Source organism: Monodon monoceros, unplaced genomic scaffold, assembly GCF_005190385.1.
Source record: "Monodon monoceros isolate NGI ecotype Baffin Bay Population unplaced genomic scaffold, NGI_Narwhal_1 Super_Scaffold_22, whole genome shotgun sequence".
NCBI classification, from domain to species: Eukaryota; Metazoa; Chordata; class Mammalia; order Artiodactyla; family Monodontidae; genus Monodon; species Monodon monoceros.
The window spans coordinates 10,494,468-10,510,035 of NW_021703779.1; the positions used below are offsets into that span (position 1 = coordinate 10,494,468).

The following is a 15,568-nucleotide window of genomic DNA, read 5'->3' on the forward strand; positions in this document are numbered from 1 at the left end:
AGGGATGGGGCGTGGAGGAAGTGAGCTGTGGGACTAGGGGGTGCCCTGAATCGGGGGAGGGCGCCTGCGGGGGGAGGGGACGTGGGGGGGTGGCTATGTTCCAAGTGTGAGGACCAGATGTTTATGCTCAGAGCCGCCGCACGGCAGGCTGCTGCATCTGGGCCGCGCCAGCCGGATTGGGATTGAGCCAGAAGCAGAGCTAAGGGCTGGGTAATCTCTCTGCCTCTGTGGCCGGCTGCTGGGCTTCCCGAGGGCAGCGACATGGCGGGAGTGGTGTTTCCCCAAGACCACGTTATCGCATTGCCCTGCGCTGCATGGGGCCCGCAGAGAGATGAGCTTCTGCCTGGAGGGGTGGGGCGTGGCCTGGGGGGCGTGGCCAGGATGGAAAGGGGGTGAATGAAAGGAAGTGCTGACGGAGGTGGGGTGAGACTGAAGACCCCTCCTCTGGTCTGTGGTTTTCATGACCAGATACAGCAAGTCAGCACGAGAAACCGGTTTTGAGGGAAAACAGAATGACTTTCTCTTAGTCGTCCCAAGAGTGTTCAAAAAGTGATGATGGACCTTGCCTTGTACTTGAAGGTGACTTTAAGCACATCTCAGTGTATTTGGAATTTATGGCGCGCTTCACTTGGATTTCGAGAAGCGAGTAACCCAAAAGGATGTTTCTCATTCGGACGAAATGATAAGAGCTCTTTTGCCCCAAGAAGTGGATAATTAATTTCAGAAAAACGTTCATACGTAAAGTGCTGTGAGGAAAGCTCTGAACCTTTTTTTCTTTAACAACTAATAGGAAGCAAGTAAGACTCACGTGAGGCCCTCACCCATGGGAACGGTGGGGAGGAGGCTGGGTCCTGACCCTCCTCGCAGAGCCCAGGACACCTCAGAGTCCTGGGAGTGACAGGCAACAATCCACCCTCCCCCATCCTGGAGACCAGATGTCTGAGGTCAAGGTGTCCCAGGACCGAGCCCCCTCTAGAGGCTCCAGGGGAGGGTCATTCCTGCCTCTTCCAGCTTCTGGGGGCTCCAGGCGTCACTGGGCTTGTGGCTGCGTCCCTCCCGTCTCTGCCTCTGTCTTCACGGGGCTTCTCCTCTGTGTCTGGGTCTCTCGCCTTCTGTGTCTTAGAAGGACTCTGTCATTGGATGTAGGGCCACCCTCCTCCAGGAGGACCTCAGCTCAGATCTTTGACTTTATCCCATCTGCAAAGACCCTGGGCACTGTCCCTCCCCCTTCACTGCTGTGCCTTCTCTCCCCACTTCCCACCGCCATCGGAAGCGAAGGGCTCTGTTTTATCTCTCTGCCGCCTGCTGCGTCCCGGGTGCCTGGACACACTCAGACCTCCACGGTGGGTTTGCTGAGGGGTGCGCGTGTTGGCTGACCCCCCAGCCCAGCAGCAGCTGAGCCCCTCCCTGAGTGTGGAAGCAGAGGTGTCAGGGAAAGGGAGGGGCTTGTTCTTAACCCTTGATTTTTGAAAAGTCCAGTTTGTGGGGGGTTAGTTTACATACAGCGAATGGTGCCTATAGGTGTGCGGGACGGTCGTCACACTCACTCACGTGTGAACACGCCGAGGAGCAGAGCGCTTCCTGCCCCCAGGGCCCCGTGCCCCTCGCCCCAGGCAGCCACTCCCGCTCCCAGGATCTGTCTGAGGTGCTGCGCAGCCTGCGCTTCCCTCTCCCTGCCGAGTAGGATCCCGTTGCGTGGATGGACCACAGCCTGATTGTCACTTCAGCACTGGGGGCCACTCGAGCTGTTTCTGCGTGTGCTTCTCATGAATGAAGCTGCTGAGAACCTCGTGGGGACAGGTGTTTGTGTCTCTCTTGGATGAATGACCTTGGAGTGGAATTGCTGGGCTGTGCGCTGTGTGTGTGTTTAACTTAAAAAACAAAACAAAACTGAAAAGCCTCCAAAGCCCCTACACTGTTCTGAGGCAGGTGTCACGTCCCGTTTCCCCAGCCGTGCGTGCGGGTCCTCGTCCACGCCTCCCCGGCACTGGCTGTCCTTAGACTTCTACTTCAGCCGTCCCGGCGGGCGTGTTGTGTGTCATGGTTTTATCTGCATTTCCCTGTTTTCTGGTGACAGCGAGCATCTTTTCATGACTTATCAGCCATTGTGCGCTGCCTGTCCAAATCTTCTGCCCATTTTGAAAACTGGGTATTTCTCCATCGTTGAGTCGTAAGGGCTCTTTATGTGGAATCTGGATGCAGCTCCTTTATGAGACACATGTTTCCACATATTTCTCTTCAGTCTGTGGCCTGTTTTGTCATTTGTTTAACATGTGTTTTGAAAGCAAAAGCTGTTACTTTTTTGATTCTTTCAATTTTATTCTTTTATGCTTCTTATTTATTACATCCAATCTACGAAATATGTGCCTATCCCAAGCTCTCAGGGTTATCTGCTCTTTTCCTTCTAAAAGCTTCCTGGTTTTCACTTTTGCATTTAAACTTCTGATCCATTTCATAAGTTTCTGCATGTGGTGTAAGATATCCAGGTACACAGCAGTTTTGAAATCTCTCCTTTTCCCATTGAGTTGCATTGTCTGAAATCAGTTGGCCGTATGCGTCTGCGTCTATTTTCTCATCCCTAACCCCCTGGTCTGTGTCTGCGTTCTCACTGTGGGGCGCTTTGTAGACTAACATGTGGAAAGTGGGTGGTGTACGGCCAACTCTGTTCTTTTAAAACTGCTCTAGCTATGCTGACATTCGCATTTCCACCTAACATTGAGAATCAGCTTATGAACTTGTACAGAAAGGGCCTATTGGCATTTTGATCGGGATTGCATTGAATCTGTAGATCAGCTGGGTGTAACTGATGCCCCCGAACAGCTGAGTTTTCCAGCCCATGAACTCTGGGTGTTTCTCCGTTTACTTACGTGCCCCATAGTTTCTCTCAGCAATGTTGTGTGCACACAGGTGTCACACCTCCTTGGTTAAATTTATTATCCATCTATTTAGATCTTTCTCTGCAGCTGTTTTGTAGTTTTGGGGGTATCCAGTTAACCGTTGATTCCCTCAGGACATGTGACCATGTTCTAGGTTAGAAGTGCGTTCCTTGGAGACACGCTCATGTGTATGTGCAGATGCGTGTACACACAGCAGGCACGTGTGTTTACTTTGACGCATCCTTAGATTTTCCTGCAGATGTGTTGGAGACAGAAAGGGCCTGGAAGTCCTCGGAGCAGAAGGTCAGGATCCTGAGAGCGTTTCTGACGGGAGCCTTGAGTTTGCCCGGTGACCGTGACTTCACAGAGGGGCTGAGCTTGGCCACGTTCCATTCTGTGGATCTCTTAGTGAAGAACGATTTCTGGTTTTCGTAGTTGGCATCAACGAGAATCTTTGTGCAGGAAGGAGGGGAAATATTGAGAACTTTTTATCACTGGTCAGGAGTTTGCCACATTGAAGTGGCACGAAGCTAGACGCCCTCCGTTCTCTTCCTGACGAGTGGAACCAGGAGGTTTCTCGGGATCACGTGGTGGGGTGTGTGTGAGTGCTCTTGTCCTGTCCCCTCGGGCCTCCCAAACAGGGCCCTGCACCCGCAGCCTGCATGTGCCACCAAGGGCACCTCACTCTGGTACCCGGCGTCCACCGGGCACTGCCTGGGCCGCCATTCCTGTTCCTGACTGGCCACAGACAGGGCTGCGTGAGGAGCCTGAGGGGCCTGAGATGCAGATTGGCCACAGCCCACTCCCCAGCGATGGTGGGTATCGCCTCGCCCCCAAGTCCTCAGCTCCCCCAAAGCTGCCTGTGGGGCCCCCCGTGGACCAGCTTCCCCAGGCCTTGTCCAGGCTGCTGGGTCAAAAGGGGCCGACTTGAGGCTCGGCCACTGGATAGCCACTGTGGCCCGGGGGGGACACTACATGGCCGAACCCAGTCCAGGGCAGCACCGGTTCAGTCCTGGCTTAGTCCTGGTTCAGGAGCCATGTTTGATTCCTTGCTCTGGGGTCCTGGTTCAACCTGGTTCATTCCTGGTTCAGGGCCCTTGTCTGGTCGGGTTCAGGAGGCCTGGTTCAGTGCTGGTTTAGCTTGGCTCCGGAGCATTGGTTCATGGCCCGTGTCCAGTCCTGGTTCGGGGGCCCTGGTTCAGTCCTGGTTCAGTTGCTTGTTCAGTCCTGGTCAGGAGACCTGGTTTAGACCTGGTTCAGGAGGTCTGGTTCAGTCCTAGTCAGGAGAGGACTGGTTCAGTCCTGGTTCAGAGGCTCTGGCTTAGTCTTGGTTCAGGGGCCCTGGTTCAGTGCTGGTTCAGGGGCCCTGGTTCAGTGCTGGTTCAGGGTTCCTGGTTCAGCCCTGGTTCAGTTGCTTGTCCAGTCCTGGTCAGGACTCCTGGATCAGTTTTGGTTTAGGAGCCCTGGTTCAAGTTCTGGTTCAGGAGATCTGGTTCAGGGCTCTGGGTCAGTCCTGGTTTAGGGCCCTGCTCCAGTGATCCTGGCTGAGTCTTGTTTTAGTCCTGGTTCAGGAGGGTGCTAGAGCTAAAGCCAGGGAGTATCTCCACGGGTTCCCCATATAGCAGGTACCTTCAGCCTGGGTCTTTATTATCCCCAGGGCCCCACAAAGGCAGAACACGTCCATCACGTTGCCCCATGTTGGATGGGACCTTTGAATGGGGCTTGTAGGGGGGCAGAATCAGGGCCCTCCCCACCCCAGAGGACTCACCAGCAGAGTCGCCAGTGGTGTGTGCCTGCAGGGGGAGTCCTCGTGGTGGCGCCTCAGAGCCCAGGGCCTCAGGAGCTGGCTTAGTGACTGTCTAGAGCAGAGCTGTGTACCACCCCTCACCCGTTTGTGACAGAATTGCCTAGGATTTACACTTGTTTCTTTGTTTATTTTTGTTTTTATTTTACACTTGTTTCTTTGGAGCATTCATTTTCTCAGCACTCGGCAGTACTGTGCGGGTCTCGGGTCAGTGTCAGACTCGGCGGGTCTTTCAGAGCCTTGAAGGGCAGTTTGGGGACAGGTCCACAGCAGAGAGTGCTGTGGGAGCCTCTGTGCGTGTTGTGACCTGGTCACCTGCTTGGTGGAGCTGATGACATCCTTCAGGAGGGCCCTGGGGACGGATGGATGAAGAGACAGATGAGACGGTCTTCGGGACAGGTGGACCGTGGATGGGAGAGTCCTGAGGCTGGATGGATGTGTGGGTGTCCTGGGGACAGGTGGACAGGTGGAAGGGAGGCCCGTGAAAACAGTTGCTGAGCCCTTTTCCAGAATTCCAGTTTCGGGGGCAGCGGTGGTGGTGGAATTTGTGTCTCTACCCCGTTCCAGGGTCTGCTGCTGGGAACCCCTGAGAGGACCCATGCTCGGAGCAGTGGAGGCAGTCAGTCAGTGCAGGGGATGGGGGTGCTCTGAGGAGGCACTTCGGACCCCGCAGCAGGGGCCCTGACGTCTACACAGTCTTCATCTTGGCCCGGAAGCGGTGTCGCCGCGGGAAGCGCGGCTGGAGGGGCCGGCGCGTGTGACTGCGGCAGGAGCTGGGCCCACGTGTGCGTGTGTGCACCTCCTCCGGTCCGCGTCGTTAGGACAGGACCGGGGGTGCCAGACCGCGTCGCATCGGCTCCCTGCGGGGAAGCTGCGGAGCAGGGGCTCTGGGCGCTCGGAGCCGCTGTACTCACGCCACGGGCGGGCCTGCAGGGGGACCACGGCGGAGGCGTCCGTGCTTTCGGAAGTAGGTCCGTGGTGTTCCCACGTGGGAACGTTTCTGTCCGAGTGACCATGTGCCGTTTCTGGAGTCTGTGCTTTTCAGGATTAGGTGGAAGTTGAGCTGCCGGTGCCCCGAGACCAGCTGTCAGCACAGAGCCTGGGGGGCCAGTGAGTGTGTCGGCCTGCGGCCACAGCACCACTGCTCACCCGACGGCCGCGTGCGCCACGTTTCTGGCTGTTGCAGTTGGGGGAGGGGCCCTGGCATCTGGGGTGGAGACCAGGGCTGCCCCCGCCACCCCCTGCCCCGCAGACAGTCGTCCACCCCGCCATGCGCACAGCGCCGAGGCCGAGGTCTGCTCGGGAGGCCCGCTGGCCGGTCCCTTCACGATGTCACCTCCTTGCCCCGGGCTGCAGTGTCCTGACAGCACAGAGCCAGCAGACCCTGTGGTGGGTCAGAGGTCAGACCCTGCTGTCATGGCTCCCTGTTTGCCTGCTCTTAACAGCATGGTTAGGCTCGGGTGTCCAGGAAGGCACAGTCCCACAGGAAACCTGTCCACGCAAACGTGTTCCAGGGGTACGTTTGTGTGCTGAAGAGCACTTCGTATCCCCACACGGGCTGTTGGTACGAATGCGTGTGTAATTAGACCGGGATGAAAGGAGGAGGTTTCGGGAGCGCCGTGGATCAGTCTTCTGGGCAGAGTTCGCGTTTCAGGGGCCGGGTGCGACCGTTCTGGGTCCCCACCAGGGGAAGGAGGCAGGGTCCCCGTGGATGCTCCCCCGCACCCGCCGGGGCCAGAGTGGTGGTTGTCTTGCATGTGGGGGGTCGGGGACAGCATTTGGGCCTGGGAACGGCTCCCGGGCTGTGCTGCGTGTCCTGCCAGCCTGACCACCCACCGTGCACCTCTTCATCCGCTGGAGCCACCTGCTTCCCGCTTCCCGTCTGTCTGCGCTGCAGCCCCGGGGAGGTGAGGCGGGGCCTTCCCTGCTCCTTGCCTCTTGCAGGTGCCCCATCAGTGGTCCTGGAAGAAGGAAGCACCTTTGCAAGGCCGTGCTGGAAGGGAGAGTGAGGACGCGTGGTGCACGGGTCCCTGAGGATCCCCGGGGCCCCAGGAGAAGGGAGGCAGGGGGGCCCTGGAGGACGCTTGCTGGGGAGGATGGCGGAGCTCTGGGGGTGGCACCAGCACCCAGCTGGGCACCCGGGCGGGGGTCAGAGGCAACGGAACGGGGCTCCTCAGGATACAGAGGACAGGGGCTGAGGGGAGGGTCCGGGGGCTCCCAAGGAGGTGGGTGCAGGGTCTCCAGGAGGACGTGGGTGCGGGTGGTCTCCCTGAGGAGGTGGGGGGCAGCTTCTGGTCCTTGGACTTGCGGGGCTGCCTGTGGCTGACAGGGGTCCTCTCAGGCCTGCAGCTGCAGGGCTCTGTTGCCGCCCTGGGTGGAGGTCCTGGACCTCCCCCTTTATCTGCGTTTCCCTGGCTGTGACATGGGCTTCTCCAACTGCCACAGAGTGGCTGGGAAGTGCCATTCCCCATGTGTCATCCGCGTCTCCGCCTTGAAGTGGGGTGGCCTGGTGTCGGCAGCATCCTGTGCTGGAGGGCGCTGCAGGTCACCGGGCTGTGCAGAGGCGCGACAGACCGCCCAGGGCGGTGCTGTAGTGTCCCTCTGGCTGGCCGAGAGTGGATGGCTTAGTTTTGGAGATGCGGTGCCTTCCCATTTAGGGTTCCAAGGACGTTAATAGCTGTGCACAAACCCTCTCCCGCCTTAGCCACCCCCTGAGGCAGCCAGGGCTCTCAGCAACGTCCATAGCAGTCCGAGGTCTCCTCTGCAACTGCAGGCAGACTTTTACCAGCTGCGTTCTCGTGTCCTTCATCCCATAAAGCTCACTGAGTTCAAGCGCGTGCTTCTGCACCTCGTCTCCTTGCTGAGCACTGCTCCCTGAGCAGGGGTGCCTCGTGTTGTGTCTGCTGGACCCTGGGCCTGTCCCGGGCTTTGAGCTCACGGGTACTCGTGCTGAGCACATTCGCCTGTGAGTCCTCGTGAGGACCGTGTCTTCACTCACCTTAGGGACAGGCCTAAGGAGGAATCGCTGGGTTTTATGGCACGTGTGCATTTTGCTGTTTAAGAGCCTGTCAAATTGCCTTCCAAATGGGCTGCGCGGTGGCTGTTCCTGCCCCATCCTGACCAGCCCTGGCTATCGCCAGGCCCCTGACCTGCCCCGCTCTGGAATGTGGGCCTCTGGGGGCACCTCTGCGGCTTTATCTGCGTTTCCCTGGTGACGGTGATGTTGGGCTTTTTTGCTGAAGTGTCCATTCAGAGCCTCTACCATTTTCCCCACTGGGTCGTTGGTTTTCTCATTCAGTTGGTAAGTCCTGTGTGTATGCAGGATACAACTCCTTTATCACGTACAGGATCTGCAAATTGTCTTCCTAGTGAATGACTTCTCTTATGTTCCATTTCTTCTACCTCTTTTATCAAGATATAATTGACACGCAGCACTTCATAAGTTTGTGTACAGCGTAATGATTAGACTCATGTAATCGTGAGATGCTGACCACGGTAAGTATAGTTCGTTATCTCGTATAGATACAACATTAAAGGTATATTAAAAAAAGATACCTTTTCTTTTGTTGTACTGAGAACTCCTAGGATTTACTCTTAACAACTCCCATATATAGCAGTGCTAATTATTTTTACCATATTGTGCATTACATCCCTAGTACACATGTATCCCCTAACTGGAAGTTTGTATCTTTTGACCTCCTCATTCAATTCCCTCCTCACACCCGCACTTCCTCTAGTAAGGAACCTGATCTCTTTTGCTATGAGTGTTTGTTTTGAAGTATAATTGACTATAAAACTATGGTCTTGTTCTACAAGATAGTGATTTGGTATTTCTATACATTTCAATGAATCTAGTAATGATATGTCGCCATACAAAGATGTTACATAGGGGCTTCCCTGGTGGCGCGGTGGTTGGGAGTCCGCCTGCCGATGCAGGGGACACGGGTTCGTGCCCCGGTCCGGGAAGATCCCACGTGCCGCGGAGCGGCTGGGCCCATGAGCCATGGCCGCTGGGCCTGCGCGTCCGGAGCCTGTGCTCTGCAACGGGAGAGGCCACAACAGTGAGAGGCCCGCGTACCGCAAAAAAAAAAAAGAAAGAAAAAAAAAAGATGTTACATAATTACTGTTTCCCACACTGTACATTTATACCCTTGACTTATTTTGCAACTGGAAGTCTGTATCTCAGTCTCCTTCACCTTCTCTTATATTCTTATTAGTGTTTTCTGAAGCAGAAAAGTTTTTAATTTTGATGAGGTCCAATTTATTACTTATTTGATGTTCCCAGAAGTATAGTCCATAATCTAAACAATCTTTGTCATACCCTAGGGCAGACAGGTTTTCTCCTGTGTCTCCTCTAGAACTTTTCCAAATTTCGCTTTTATGCTTAGACTTATGGTCTTGTTCAGGTTAATTTCTATGTGTGGTCTGAGGTAAGTTTCGAAGCGTGCTTTTTTGTACGTGATTACTCAATTGCTGCAGCGTCACTTTCTGAAATGATTTCCCATTGAATTGTGCCGGCGCCTTTGCCGGAAGTCCCGTGTCCTCAGGTGTCTGGGTTGGTTCCTGGACCTTCTGTCCCGCGCCTGTGAGCACCTGTGCGCGCACTGCAGGTCGCCCCGCGTTCTGGTGAGCTGAAACCAGCACCCTGCCCGCCCCAGTGCACAACTGTTGGGATGGCTTTTCTGGGTGCTTTTTGCTTCCGTAGACTTTTAGAATCATGGTGCCAAGTTCTACGCAAAAAGGCCACGTGGTCTGCAGACGCTGTGGGGCAGTGGCCGCCCGGCAGTGCGGGTCACCCGTCATGGAGGCTCCCGTCCGTGTCCGCAGGGTTTCTGGCTGGGTGGGCAGGTCTTACGGTGCCTCCCCTAGACGAGTTGCTGGGGCGTTTGTTCCTTGTGGTGCTGCTGGGAGTGGAACTGTCTTCCCGTCACCTCCGCATGCCGACTTCCGACAGCCGTGCACTTGAGTCCCCACCTTGTGATGTCGCTGACCCGCTGATCAGTTCTGCGGTCAGTAGATGCTCGAGGACTCTGCACCGGGGTCGTGCTGGCGTGAGGGACAGCTGTCCCGCGTCACCCCTCCCGGCCGGCGTGCCTGGGACTTTCCTTCCTGCCCAACACTTCAGCTGGGGTCTCGGGGCCTGGTCAGGGGTCAGCGCTGAGAGCGGAGGTGCTCGATTTGTCCCGGCTCAGCCAGAAAGCACCCCATCTTCCTCAGGATGACATAGATTCAGGTGTTTTCATAACGCCCTTCGCAGGTTGAGGAAGCTACCCTGTATGTTTAGTTGGTTGGGAACTGTTAACGTGAATGAGTGTTGAATCTTGTCCAATTCTTTATGATCACGTGATGTTTTCTCACTTGATCTGTGGGTGTTAACCAACCTTGCTTCCTTGGATGAATCCACTGATCCCAGCTGATGATCTCGCACGTTGCTGGGCTCTGAGGGCTTGCATGTTGTGAGGTCAGTGTGTCTGTGGTCGGGGGACACCCGTCTCCCGTCTTCTGTGTGATGTCCTTGGCAGTGGTGTCAGGGGGATGCTGGCCTCCCAAGAGGAGCTGGCAGTGGTTACCCCTTGCTCTGTTTTCTGTAAGGGTGTTCAATATCGGTATCATTTCTTCCTTAAAATGCTCTGTAGAATCTAGGCAGGGGGTGAATCTGGGCTCCCTGGGTGGAAGCATACCTCCCTGGGTGTCAAGTCCCAGACCACAGCCCATTTGAACAAACGTCAGATCCTTTCCGTCCTACAGACTACACGCTGTCGTCACAGAGCAGCGTAGAGATCAGCGTTGTCAGATAAGTCCAGAAACTTAAGAACAGACTTCCAGAAAACTCCTTTGCCAGAGGGGAAGCGCCGTGAGCTTTCTGAGATCGCTCAGGCCACACGAGGAGGCTGGCACTTCCTCGTCTCTAGCTGCTGCCGTCTGGGGGCCTCGTGTGCACGTGGCCTGGCCGCCTCTGGGCCTTTCAGGAGCCGGGGCAGGAGATGGGCCAGGGCCGAGCTGACTCTGTAGCCGGGTTGCAGAGCTGATTGTCTGGAATCGTTATTTTATCTGCGTCGATGCTAAATTGTGGACAGTACATCACGTCTTAGTTTTCCTGGCCAGCATTTGGCTCCGAGCTCAGAGAATCACGGGATGAGCAACCTGGGGAGGGGGTGCTGGTGGCAGGGATCAGCTGTTCTCTACCGTCCCGGGGACTTCAGGCCTCCGCGGAGACCCGGGGCCTCAGGGGTGCCCGTGGCCTGCTGCCAGCCCCAGGGTCTGCACCGCCGGCGTTGGGCGCCGTCCATACCGGGCATGGCTGAGAGGAGTTTTCACGGGTGTTTTGCCAGCGAGGGGCCGCCCCCGGCCCCCATGGCTCTTTCTGTTCCTCGTGCCAGTGTCTCCAGCCTGGCTGGTGGCTCAGCTTCCGGAGCACCAGGGCCTGGGCTGAAGGAGGGGAAAGAGAGCCGGTGATGCTGTGTCTGCACGTGCCGAGCGCCCGCGTGGTTCTAGACGCTGCCTCGGTGGGTGTGCTGCTCTCAGAGCAGTGGCCGCGGGGGGCAGATGTTCCCCGTCTGTGGAGCGGCCCGGAGCCGTCAGTCCTGTGCAAGGTCAGCTGCCTACCTGAGCCAGGCCCACCACCCCGTGGCCTGCGGCCTGTTTCCTCACCTGCTCCCTCGTCCGGGGCTGTCCTGCAGGTGAGCCCTTGCTCTGGGACAGAAACGTTACTGAAGGTTGCTGGGGGCCTCAGTCTCCCTCTCTCCTGAGCTACATTTGAGCGTTGGAGGAGCTATGGATTTTTCCCCAGTTTACCTAGAAGTGAAGAAATGAGTAAAATATTCCTTTTTTCTACTTGGATTAAATTTCTGGTTTGTAGCCAAATTGTAACCTACAAGTGAGGGGTCTTGGGGACTCTCTCGGTGTTGGTTTCATGCCCCCTCAGCACTGCAGTTGACGCACGCGTACCAGCATCGCTACAGAAACTTAAACAGAAAAGTTGAGAGCTGACTTGGAAAGGTAGAGTCTGTATGGTCGGGAGGCCCTGCGGGCAGGGCCTGCCCAGGTGTGTAGTTCCTGTGCTGCCCCACCTGCCCTTGTGCTCGTCTCTCACGCTCAGTGCAGCAGCGCCGAGCTTTGCTGTGAAAACTCACCCCTGGGCTTAGCAGCCCCTGTGTTCTCGGCAGTCTGTGTTCCCCAGCCTGTGCCGGCACGGGACCTGCGGCCATCCCGTGGGCTGGTTGGCCAGGACCAGGCACAGGGACAAGCCCAGGTCTGGGGCAGGAAACATGCTCTGCCTTCCCCTGGGAGGAGCAGCATAGAAGGGGCCCCCAATGGAGGACCTGGACAGTTTTTCAAGCTACAGGAGGAGCACCTCTTCCCTGGGGTTTGCAGGGGAGGGGGGAACGAGAGTGAGCCTGCAGGTGTGGCCGTTCGTGGCAGAGATGCAGCGCGGAGTGACAGGGCTGCGCCTGGGTCTGGAAGTCTCCCTGAGCCACTGATGACCTGCTGCCGACACCGTGAAATCAGAAGTTTGTCCTGAACCTGGTCCCTGCCCGGGGCGTGGTATTGGGGGCCTTCCTGCGTGTTGTGTCCAGGTCTGGACAGGGCAGAACTTAGGCCCTGTGGCCCTACACCAGCTAGGCTGGTTCTGTGGCCACGTTGCTGTGCGTACACTGCCCCTGTCTGCATGTCTGGAGAACCAGAGGGGTCGCCAGCCAACCTCTGAATCTTTGAGGATGTTCTGGGAATGGGAAGAAGGACAAAATAGGGTAAAGAGATGGGAAAGAGGCAGAGGGGAAGGACAGGAGAGAGGGCAGCCCCCTGAACAGGAGTTTGAAGAGGAATTTGGGGCGGGGTGATGGTGCAGATGAAAGAGGAAGCGGGTCTGAGAGGCTGCAGCCCTGTGATCCCAGCTAGGGGACACGCCAGGAAGGGCAGACCCCTGCGATCCTGGCTAGGAGACACGCCGGGAAGGGCAGACCCCAGCGAGCCCGGCTAGGGGACATGCCGGGAAGGGCAGATCCCAGCTAGGGTTAGGACAGAATACGGACACAGTAAGAAGTCAATGTTGGGGAGGGACATGAACAGGCCGGGCCCAGGGGACTCCAGGGCAGGGACCCCGCGCTGCGTGATGCTGTAATGGTGGACACACGTCACTGTGCGTTTGTCCAGACCCACAGAATGTGCACCACCACGATGCACCCTAGGGGGAACCGTGGACTTCTGTTCATAGCAGCATATCAGCATGGGGTCATCCTGTGTGCTCATCGCTTAACAGATGCAGCACCCAGTGCGGGGTGTTTGTGACAGGGAACCTGGGCTTCGCAGGGGAAGCACATGGGAGATCTGTACTTTCAGCCCAGCGTCTCTGTAAAACAAAAGCTACCCTCCCCCCAAAAAAAGTCCATTAGAAAGACAAGGAGGAGGGTGGATGGGTGAAGTGCCTTTCGACCCCCGAGGTCATTTCCCCAACATCTTTGTCTGGGGGCAGAGGGAAGGGGGCAGGGAAGGTCAGCTTTGGCCGGAGCAGGCGTTCCTGGGGTCCTGGGATTTCAGGGGTGGGACATGCAGGCCTGCTCTAGACGGTATGTGGGGGAAAAGACCGCCCAGAGGGGGGGCCTGGCTCTGCTGCTGGTTCATCTTCGTGTCAGGGGCTGAGTCGCGTGCTCTCATCGCTCACATGACACGACAGTATGCATCGTCTGTGTCGTATTCCACACCACTCACACCATCTATGTCATCTGCGTTCCACTACACCCTACACAGCCGTGTACGACAGGGCGAGAGCAATAAGACCCCGTATTCCACCCCAACCCCGAGTTTTAAACAAAGGCCGTCAGAGCATCCTCTGCCGGTTAAGTGTATCTTCTCAACTCCTGAAGGGCTGGTGGGTGCCCCCTTCGTTTGGGGCCGTTTTCCCGATGTACCAGCTCTTGGGCCGCACGTGGGCTGTTGGGCGGGCGCGGCCGGGGTGCCGGCCGCGGGCTCTGTAGCAGGTTCCGCTTAGTCCTGGACAGGCTGCCCTTGTCCGGAGAGAAGGCCCACCCTCCCAGGAGCCGGCAGGCGGCGTCTCCAGGTCCGCTGCCCTTGCCGGCCTGCCTACAGGCTGAGCTGAGGGAGGCTCTCGGCGGGAGAGCAGCTCCGCGCGCAGCAGGCCAGCTCGGGGCGGGCGTCCAGCGCTCCGTCCAGCACCACGGAGCACAGCCCGGGCCACGGGAGGGGCCGCGCGTCCGCCACGCCTCCCCTGCCCCCGCCGCGTGCGCCCGCCCGGCCCCGCCTGAGGAATGCGCGCGCCCGAGGCCCGGCCCCCAGAGCGCCGGCCAGCGACGCATGGAGCGCGCTGAGCCCGGCCGCCCGGACCACCCCGACCCCGCCGGCCCCGGCCAGCCGCAGCTCCAGTCTCGCGAACGCGCCCGGCCCGGGCCCCGGCGGCCCATGCGAGCCGACATGCGGCTCCGGGACCTGTCCCTGCGCCAGGACCCCGACCTGCGGCAGGAGCTGGCCTCGCTGGCCCGCGGCTGCGACTTCGTGCTGCCCTCCCGCTTCAAGAAGAGGCTCAAGGCCTTCCAGCAGGTGCGGCGGGCGGGTCCGCTGCGTCCGCGGGCCCCTCGCCGCTCTGGCGAGGTCGGGGTGGGGGGCTGCCTGGGCTCGGGGGGCTCCACCTGCGCCCGTGCGCGGCTCCCCTGGAACAGCGCCCGTGCGCGCAGAGAGCAGGTGTGCCCGTGCAGTTTGTCAGGGAAAGCGCTGTGAAGGGAGCCGCCGGCATCTCTTTTCCTGGAGTTCTAGCAGCGGATACCCCGGGCGCGGCGCGGGGCAACGTCGTGGTGCGTCTTGCCTGAGGCGGGGAGGTGTCGACCTCGGGCAGTAGGAGGCTTCGGGACTCGACCCTCCGCAGGTGCGCAGCGAGCCTCCCCGTGTCGTTGGAGCGTGTGGCGCCCTGGGTAATGACGGCGCAGCGCTGTTGGAAAGGAGAGCGCGGTTTGCCGCGAGCGCCTGTGTTGTTTTAAGGGCTTTATCGCAGGCACCTACCAGCCGGAGCGCCCTTCTCCGCGGCTTCAGTGACGACTCGGCTTGTAAACATCACGGTGCTTCTCCTCAGCGCGCACAGAAGCAAACCCCGTGTCTGTGCCTCGTGTGTAAATTCGTGTAAGGGGACCATGGAGTTGAAAAGCCATGGCCACCTGGGACCTTTCGGCAAGTGGAGGTTCTGCTGCCTCACGGATATTCGGCACATTAATCACTTGTATTTTCGCCCAGGCAAGGAGTGAAAGGTCATCTCGTGGCCAAAAAAAAAATCACATCGAATCAAGCCAGGCTGTTTGGGGTGGGAAAAAAGACCTGCTTTCTGCTGGTAGTGTAACTGGATTTTTTTCCTGGGATCGCGTCTCAACTTTTACAGGGCTTCTGGTACTTGTCTGTCTGACCTCTGTCCTTCAACTTGTGAAATTCTGTCTGCAAGTGGCTGATGCATGTGTGTTTGTTGCTTGTGGAGAAGGAAAGTCTATTTAGAATCTGAACGTGGAGACCTTAAAGTGGACTCAGCTAAGGGTGATCTTCTTCAGAGAGGAGGTCTGAGGTTTGCTGGTTACCGTTTGTGTGCGTGGTGCACACATGGTGCACACAGGCTGTGCCGGGGTGTTCCCTGGATCGGGGAGCCCTTCCCTCTCCCCCCACGGCGGCTGTGACTTGATCTTGGTTGGGGGGGGCGATCCTGGCTCCACGCAGAACTGTTCATGAAAGCCTGGTTGTTCCAGGATGGCTGTTGGTCTTACAGAATCACTTTTTGGGATACGTGATTCACCGTTGCCTTTAAGAGGTAGAAGTTTCACCTTACGGCAGATGTGTTCCCGTGACATTTCCCACAAACGTCCGCACGCACTGCGTGGAGTGAGTGCTTCTTGGGGTG

The 15,568-nt window shown here is 57.7% G+C and overlaps 1 protein-coding gene across 3 annotated transcripts in view; it reads left to right on the forward strand.

The window, feature by feature from the left end:
• Positions 1-15,568, forward strand: part of PPP2R3B (protein phosphatase 2 regulatory subunit B''beta) — a 52,281-nt gene that overhangs the window by 1,864 nt on the left and 34,849 nt on the right. The window contains exon 1 of one of the 3 annotated variants that reach the window (XM_029241108.1): positions 14,075-14,235. The exons of the other annotated variants lie outside the window; for them this stretch is intronic. Within the exon in view, the coding sequence (XP_029096941.1) occupies positions 14,098-14,235 (138 nt within the window). The 5' untranslated portion in view covers positions 14,075-14,097. Of the gene's footprint in view, positions 1-14,074; positions 14,236-15,568 lie in introns of those variants that run through there. 3 annotated transcript variants of the gene reach the window in all.